The sequence below is a fragment of the Falco peregrinus genome, chromosome 2 (assembly GCF_023634155.1).
Source record: "Falco peregrinus isolate bFalPer1 chromosome 2, bFalPer1.pri, whole genome shotgun sequence".
NCBI classification, from domain to species: Eukaryota; Metazoa; Chordata; class Aves; order Falconiformes; family Falconidae; genus Falco; species Falco peregrinus.
The window spans coordinates 95,675,344-95,684,213 of NC_073722.1; the positions used below are offsets into that span (position 1 = coordinate 95,675,344).

Consider the following 8,870-nt stretch of genomic DNA (forward strand, 5'->3'; position numbering starts at 1 on the left):
GCCCTCAAGACACCAAAACCTTAATTTCCATCAAGGCCTTCTCACATCACCACTACTAAATGTTTGCTTTAGCAAAGGAAATGAATATTTGAAATGAGAACAGTTCAGCAATCTTCCTGCAAACCTCTCTGAGGTTCAAGGTTGTCAAGGTGGAATTTAAAAGTGCATCTTACATAGAGCTTAAAAGCTTGTGACTATATCAAGCATATGACATAAGCAAGGTAAGAGGCTCAGTAACAATGTCCTGATTCATATCACACTCTTGCTTTGAAGTGACCCTTAACCACAAATACAACTCTGTTCAAGTTAACCTTGATTCATAGGATGAATATAGGTGGTTTTATCAGAGTAGTTTCTACAAGCAGCATGTAAAACGTACAACTAAATTCTGGAAGATTTTAATCTCAAACCTGCTCTCACCATCGCCAAGAACCTCCCAAAACACATGCTGCATTTAATAAAGAATATGTGGCAAAGGTGCTTTGGAAACAAGCTGATCCCTAATGTCAGTCCACTGTTGAAGGGAATATTTTTGGCTTCTATCTACATGAAGTGAAAGGGTCATATTGCTAAAGAGGAGAGATGAGATCTAGAAATGACCTGGCAAGCTTTTCAAAAGGTAGCCTTCATCACAGTTCCCAGGCTCCACTCTCCTGTTCTGTACAGCTTTACAACAAGCAGGATCCAGAAGGTTTTAGACAAGTATTTTATGCCAATGTTAACACTCTTACCTAAAGCACAACACCTGGCATGTTCTCTAAGCTCTTCTTAGAAGGTGAGAGAACTCTGAGGCTACTTAATGATAAATGAGCCCACTGAGTCATCTTCATCTACCCTACCATACCCTACCACTAAGACGGACATCGACTGACATAATATGTAACAGAAGTTTAGGAACAACACCACCCACACTGCGTGTGAGCAGTATCTTTAATAATTCCTAAAATACAGCTTTGTTTACACGAGGTACATGGCCAGCCACAACTGACTAGCCCATTCTCTCAACTGCAGAGACTGCCCCCCAGCACTGCACAAGAGGGGAAGCTTCATAAAGAAAATTAATGTCTTGCATGTTCCCAGAGCCTCATCAACCTCTTATTTCTTTACAGGGCATGGCTAAGACACACTGGGTGAGTACGAGCTGAAGTCTGCCCTGTCCCTTATCCATTTTACATCTAGAGACAGTAACTAAAGAATCGACTCACATCTACTTTCTCCAGGAATAACACATTGTAGTTCCCACTCCCTGCCGTGATAACATTAGCCCTTCCAGCACGATTTACCTCTCCACCACCTCAGCATCAAAACCCCAGAGATAAACTAGCACAACGCTGCCGATTCCTACGCACACCTTTCAGAGCTCCACGTGCAGCGCTCAGAACACGCCAGTCTGCACTTCCAAGTGCATATTTCAGGTTTTGAACCTTAAACTATATGTTACTGTTCCCAAAGCAGAGCTTTCCACAGGGAAGTCTAATGTCCCCATATTCCAGCCTGTTAGGGCAATGAATAGTTCACAGCACCCTTTCACAGAGCATAATTTTTCACTTCACATAAACCTTCATCTTGCATTCTACAAGGAGCTGAACATTACTCTTCTGCTGAAGACAACAGCGCTCCAATACAAAGGCGAAAAAAATCTTCTGTTCCAATCTCAGAAAAAAACCCAAACTCTTCATGATATGCTGTGGTTAGAACATTTCAGAACACAATTCAGTTTGGGGAAGCGACTTATGGGTAATGTAATTATTTGGATAATTGTAAAGTTTTTAAAGGGCTTTAGTAAATTATATAGTGAGATTATGTATCATTTGACTTAATTCTGCTTAATAACCATTGTAAGGCATATAAACATTAGCATAGTTTCTCATTACAATGAACAGTGTCAAAGGTCATTTTCATTTCAGAAAGCACTTTTTTTTAAAAAAATCTTTTTGCCTTTAAAGTGTCCTGACTGCCAATTATAGCTACCTGCACACACCAAGACCTGCAAGGTCACATTGTTTTAAAGGGCTGAGATGAAGGGGCTAAAAGAGGAAAGCCAACGTTCTTTTATCTTCATCGGTGTGGTATAGTTCCCACAGTCAATCTTGTAAGAAAAACGGGTGACATTTAGGTAAAGTACAGCCCACGTGATACCTGTGGTAAGCCCTAGTGTTTATAAGTAACTTATTGATTTAGAAGATTAAAACAATTTCCTAACTGTACAGGGGAGTATGCTATGGTCGCATTTTTTCCTCTGTGAAATGGCTCATCTGAAATTAGGATCTTGAACCTGCGCAACTGGATACGTGACTGAAACAGCTATGATGAAAATTAAAATCAGGTTAGCTTGTACTGCTCAAAGGCAAGAGGGAATCGCTTCCCTTGTGTTCAGAAATAGCTTTTATATCATAAAAAGTTTGACAGTTAACAGCACAAAGCCATATTAAAAATAAAAAAAAAAAAATGTACAGCACAATTAAAAGAGCCCAAGGCCACACTGTGCATCCCAACACGAACGTGATTCAGCATAAACCATCCTAGGCAATGACTTAGGTAATCTAGAAAAATTTTGCATTCTAACTCATTGGTAAAGCTAATGGATACCATACAATTACATGCTTCTTTTTAAAACTTTAAACACTGAAATACTAGCAATGGGTGTCAAGTGTCAATAAATATTACACACAGAGCTCTGTTGCAGCAACTTCCTTGTTTTTGTATTTAACATACTGCATCACCCCAGCTATAGAAACACGATGAGCTAACTCACGCCCTGGTTGCTGGTTCTGCAACAGCCACAAAGCAAAACCCACACTTCTTCACCTTTTTGTTTTACAGTTTTTAGCATTGGTTTCCACATCCCCCAGTCCTCTTCTAGAGTGAATTTCTATCAGGCAAAGGCAGTACGAGAAATGTAAACACAGAAACTGCATGTTTTGTCAGTGCTAGATCAGATAGACAATAATGGGAAAGATACAGCTGAGGCAACAGCAACGAAAATATCCCCATAAGCCAACCAAGATCAAATCTAAGGTGGAAAGGTTTGACCTACGTGCTTTATCAATCATTTGTTAAATGGTGATGACTCCTCATTTCATACCCACATTCATCACCCCACACTAGACTTTTCAAATTATTTTAATCCTTTTGAGACCCAAGTTTACAATTAATTTCTTAGGCATATTTTTTTTAAAAAAATCATCACAAAGCCAGCAAGTAAGCAGGCTGAATCTGGGCAAAATGTTTCATGGTTGCAGTTAAGCAAACCTTAAGGTATCCATGTACAGAAGTATTAAGAACATGCTTTCCTTTGGTAGCCTCTAAGAAGGTATTTTCTGCACCTTGCCTCATACTACCATCAACAAGCAGGGTAGAATTATTTCTGCTAAAACAGATTCGGTGCTCAATTTATGCATCTATATCAGAGTTCAGTATTGTCAAATTAGTATCACAGAACTATTCCTTTGCATTAGATGTTTCAAAGTCCAAAGGACACACTAATTGCAGCACAACAGAAACTAAAGCTGATAGAGGCCGATGAGAAGATACGCAAGAGAAGTCTAGTTCTGCCTCTTGCAGTACTTGGTCCTTTGCATGCTCCTCTCAGTTTGTACAACAAAGGCAGCCTGGTTAATTTCTAGTTAAGTTTTACATTTTTATTCCTTTTGTAAACGCAAAGAATTTATGTCCGCTGTTGAACGCACCTTATCTGACAAGCGCTCTCTCGCCAGTAATAAATTGCTTGGTAAAAATGAACAAAATGAGATGATTACTTACATTTTTGCCCTAACTGTACAGAACAGATAGTTCTACTGCTTCCTCCTCATTGAGTAATACTTAAATAGAGGAATTTGGGGTGGGCAAAGTTAATTTTCTTCTAGCAAGCTAATATGGTTCCCACAAATGAAAATAAATATTTCCGTTGATATGCTCACAGGCATTTTCCGTCATGCCTTTTAATCAACTTCCAAAATAGGCTCAACAGAGAACATCAGATTAGATCCAATTATTGCTATATCACACGGAACAAAAGACTCGAGCAGGCACACATCTTTTCAAAACATTTCTATTCCATAGCTCTGCCTCCATTTTGGATGACAGACAAAGGGAATAAATGTGAATATAATGCCTTATTAAAGAGATGAAAAGCAAAGCTGAAGTCTGAGCAAAAAGGTGCAGATAAACCCTGGAAGTGCTACCACCAGCTGCAGCCCCCGGAACAAAGGGAACAATGACAGATCCCGAATTGGTTGTAAAAATGAAATTGCGGGGGGGGTGGGGGGGGGTGGGTTTAGAAAAAAAATGGAAGAACAAAAAAAAAAAAAACAAAAAAACAAAAAAGAGAGAAGAAAAATTAGCCGGTTTTCAGGCCAAGCAGGGCACAAAGGTTCCCTGTACCCTTTAAGGGTCTCTCCCCAGGCTGTTCAGCACGGGCTGTCCCCACTAGCCCCACGCCTGCCCGCGGGATGCTGAGCGCTGCCGGTGCCCCGGAGCCCGCAGCGGCGGAGGCGCCCCCCGCCGGGACGGCCCCGCTCCCACCCCGTAACAGCCCGGCCGCTCGCCCCACGTCGTGCGCGGCGGGGGAGCCGCTCGCAGGCCTGCGGGAAGCGCCCGCCGGGATCCCAAAGCGCACCGAAAACAAAAGCGACACGGTCACCCACGCGGGGGGGGGGGGGACGGGGGGGGACGGGGACACGGCGACAGCGCGGCCCAACGGCGGCGCTCGGCCGCCCCCGGGGGTGCCGCGGCCGAGCGCCTCAGGCCCCGCGCCGCGCCCTCGGGTCCCCGCGCCGCCGCCCAGCCGGGGCTTTCCCCGCCGCCGTGACTCACCCTGGAGCCGCTCGGCCCCCCCGGGCCCGCCCCGGGCCCTCGCCCCGCGGCCCCCGGCAGCAGCCGGTACCTGTAGGCCAGGGACATGCACTCGAAGAGCTTCGTGAGGGAGGCGTCGATGCTGAGGCGTCCCCCGGCGCCGCCGCCGCCGCGGGCCGCCCCAAACTGGTAGGTCTGGCAGGTCTGCTCGTTGACCGTGTCGAAGTCGTAGCCCTTCTTGGGCGGGTGCTCGCTGTGCGGCGACGAGACCATGAAGTGGCCCGAGTGGATGATCTGGGGGCCCGGGGGCTGCCCCCGCCGCGGCCCGCACCGCCGCCCTCCGCCCGGCGAAGCACCCCCGTCGTCCGTGTCCGAGGAGTCCTCATCGGGCTCCGTGCGGGGGGACAGCGGCCCCGCCGCCCCCAGGAGCCGCGCCGGCCGCATGAACACGTCGGCGGCCATGGCCCCGCTGCCGCCAGCCGCCGGCCGAGCACGCCGCCCGCTCTGCGCCGCCACCGCCCCGCTCCGCCCCGGGCCGGCCCCCGCCGCGCTTAAAGGGGCCGGAGACCCCGCTCCGCCCCGCGGCCTGCGCCCGCCCCCGCCACCTCCCGGGGGGCGAGCCCGGGCCCGCCATCGCCACCCCTGAGGTAGCGTCGCCTCGGGGAGAGCCGCCGGCCACCATCACCCGCCGCCAAGGCCACAGGGAGCCGCCCGCCGCGGGATGTTTTCCCTCAGGGAGAGCCGCGGCCCGCCATCAGCGCTTCCCCTCGCCCACCGCCCCTCAGCCAGCAGGGCGCCTTCAGGGGCGAGGGCAGGAGCGCCCCGCCGCCTCCCCACCCCGACCCGGGCAGCTCTGGGCCGCAGTGACACCCGCCACCTTGTACCCTGCCCCTCGGGCACGGCCCGCCGCCGGGCATCACCTCACCGAGGCAGGGGGCACACCGCTGCCGCCAGGCCACGGGCCCGGTGCCGTCCCTGCTCCTCCTGGGCCACGGGTTGAAGCCACCCAGTGTGGCACTTCCATCCAGCAGAACATCCTCAAGGGGCTTCAGAAACATCCCTAAACTTCAGGGACTCATAGGGGCATGAGAAGATGAAGAGGACAGCCCAGAACTGGCTGAAGGATGTCAGGAAGTGAAGTGCTAGAAAGTCCATGGATTTCAACTACCTTCAATACAGTACAATTGCTTATTATTTTCCAGAAGCAACCTGCAAGAAGCCAGGGCAGACCTGCAGCAGGCGGGCTGCACACAGCTGGAGGGATCACCCATGGCCGCAGAGGCGTTGGGACATGGAGCTCCTGCCGCCATCCCGGTGGCTCACACCCAACCCGCATACCTGCTTGGCGGTGTGTGGAAAGCAAGCACAACTGTTCCAGGGAAAGTAGTAAAGATCAGCTTTCATCCTTCTCAGAAGCATAAAGGAAGCAATGGATCCTGGAGGCCAACATGAAAGCACAGCAATAGGGCCAGCAGATGTGTTAGTCTGGGGAGAGAACAGCAGCTCACAGCACAAAAATCTACGTACATACGAAGTCAAGGGAAAAGATCTCTAGCTTGCCCTGTAGAGCAAGCCTCCATCACCAGGACAGCATTCTTGGTGACATACTCCAAAGTGTTTACACTAAACTGCTTATATTGTCTCAGTTCTAGGACGTCATACTTAAAAAAACAGGCTCTTCTACACAGTCATCCTCAGGAGGGGAAAATAAACCCCAAACATTTAATTGCCACATGCTACTTTTTCTGCTTTGTAAAACTAGAAATAAGGGAAACTCAAGAGATCGAAATAGCAAGTCTCGGGCAGGGAAGGAAGAGACATTCCTGCAATATCACAATTATGCCCTTGCAGTGATCTAATATTCTCCATTAAAGAAGGCGAAATCAAGATGGGTCACCATTTAGGGGAGGAATGGTAAGTCAAATACTTCCCTACACATGAAAGGAGCAGTAAGGCAAGGTCACATCATGTGAAGGCTCTGTTAGAAATCTTTAGAAGTCAAGGCTAACATTCAGCTCTTAGCATCACATACAACTAAAATTCTTAAGAAAAGGCCACAATCATATTTAGCTTGAAAGCTGGCTATTGCTTATATTAATGTTGGTTTCAAAAAACAAGGAAAAAAAAAGAAAAAGAAAAAGAATGCTACCCAGACATTCTGATTGGGAGTACTTTAAGTACAAAACCAAAAAACATTTCAAAACAACATTCAGTTTTACAGTATCTATTTTAAGCCTTAAATGTCATTTGTAAAGAACTAAACCTGAACTAAAAAGAATAATCACAACACACATGAATAACAGCACTGTATACAGTACTTCCATGACAACAGCTTATACATTCACCTCACAAAATTATGAGCAAGCCACACTCGCTTCTTCCAGTATGAGGAGGGGTAACTTGTTAAAATAAAGTTGCTAGGTAGCAATGCAATTTTCTGAGAGTTAGCAGTACACCAAACCACCATTTTAAATAGGGGTAGCAGCGTGAAGCTGTAACTAACATTTGATGGTTTGGGGTTTTCTCCTCTAGTCATCCTCAGTGCAAATACCACAGATGCAAGGGAAGAGGCATCCCTTCAAATAAATCCAGTTATTCTGGAGACAGACCTCTTGGTTTGCCTTTTTAAGATCAGCATTTACGTGATCAGCAACAGGTCAAGACTCCCGGCTATCCTCTCCTCCTCCACAGTAAGGCATGCTAGGAGGCACAGAGAAACACTAAGGGCCACAGCAGCCCCTCTCGAGTATGCTTTTCTTACCGTTTCTTTTTAGCAATCTGCAGCGCAAGGTGAAACGTAGGCCACCATCTTCTGATGATGTTCCTTCAACAGCAAAGGCTTTTAGCACAGGAGGAGACAGCTGTTTACAGACTTAGAATTCAAGCGTAACACGCGCTGAAGAGAGACATTCAAGCTGTTTAAAAATATACCCACAGTGTACTCCACAACACTTAGTGGTAAGAGATTATCCTCCTAAATCTAGACAGGAAGATAAGCATTTGTGTTTTGATGAGGCGCAAGAGCTCAAGGAATGTTACTCACAGCCTCAGACTGTCGGGCGGATGGATGGTGCCCCTGGGAGTCCACCCATCCCATTACCACCTCGCTGGCTCCTCTGCCACTCCTGCTTCCAGGCAAACCACAGGGCCAACCTCCAGCTCCCTGCCCTGCTGCTGGGCTCCACTGTTGCTCACTCCTTTACCCTTCACTGGCACCAGCCTTACCTGTTCAGAGACCTCTCCTTCCCAGACCTATCTTGAATTACATCCTTGTTTCTACCTGTTCTTTTCTCTCTCTCCAGTTCCACCCTATCTATAATTCCTCTATGTAAGTCTGCTGATTTGTCACTAAACCAGAGAAGAAAAAAAAACTAACTAAAATGGGTAATTTTCTTCCCAGATTAGCAAATTTCAGTGTTTGATGAGAGGATGCTATGAGCACCCCAGTAAATGCAAGGGAGGCAACAAAACCAAGCTGGGAGCAGGCAAGCTGGCTGTGGCTTGCCCCTCTGGTAGCAGTGAGCCAGCAGACCAGTTCAGCTGTCTGTGAAACTGCAGGCTACTTTGGGACAGAGCACACAGAACACTAAAAATAAGCGAGACACTTTATATCCAACTTGAATGTAAAGAATCTTTCCAAAACTCTTAAGGAGGTATTTTTTTTCCCTTGCTAGCATCAGACTCGAGCATGTTTCCAAACTGAGGCATGTTTCCACACTATGCCCTCCTCCTCCTTCCAATTTAAGTTGGACAACACAGTGGCCAAGTACTAAGGCAACAGTAAGCACCTTAAATTACTAAATTATTCTGCAGGCTGATGTAATTACATTGGCCCTATCTATCTATTTGTTGTTGTTACAACAACAAACTGCCCCCGCCCTACTCAGTGAACTGCTACAATATCAAGACACCTTTGGTCCAGTCAAAGGTGAATCATTATTATACACGTCACCAAATGAGATAACACCGTAGAACGCACATGTAAAAATACCAATTATAAAAACAGAAATTTATTGTAAATTTTTTAAAAAAAACAAACAGATTAAGTTTCTCGATAAAAAGTATTCACACAGCAT

At 47.0% G+C, this 8,870-nt stretch overlaps 1 protein-coding gene across 3 annotated transcripts in view; it reads right to left on the minus strand.

Moving 5' to 3' along the window:
• MLXIP (MLX interacting protein) overlaps positions 1 to 5,333 on the minus strand; it is a 53,363-nt gene extending 48,030 nt beyond the window's left edge. The window contains exon 1 of one of the 3 annotated variants that reach the window (XR_008746194.1): positions 4,886 to 5,333. Coding sequence is in view for 2 of the 3 variants with exons in the window: in XM_055798036.1 (XP_055654011.1) it covers positions 4,886 to 5,256 (371 nt within the window). In the remaining variant the exon portion in view is untranslated. The remainder of the gene's footprint in view (positions 1 to 4,885) is intronic. The other 2 variants (XM_055798036.1, XM_055798035.1) reach the window with 2 other exon arrangements.
• Between the last annotated feature and the right edge of the window lie 3,537 nt (positions 5,334 to 8,870).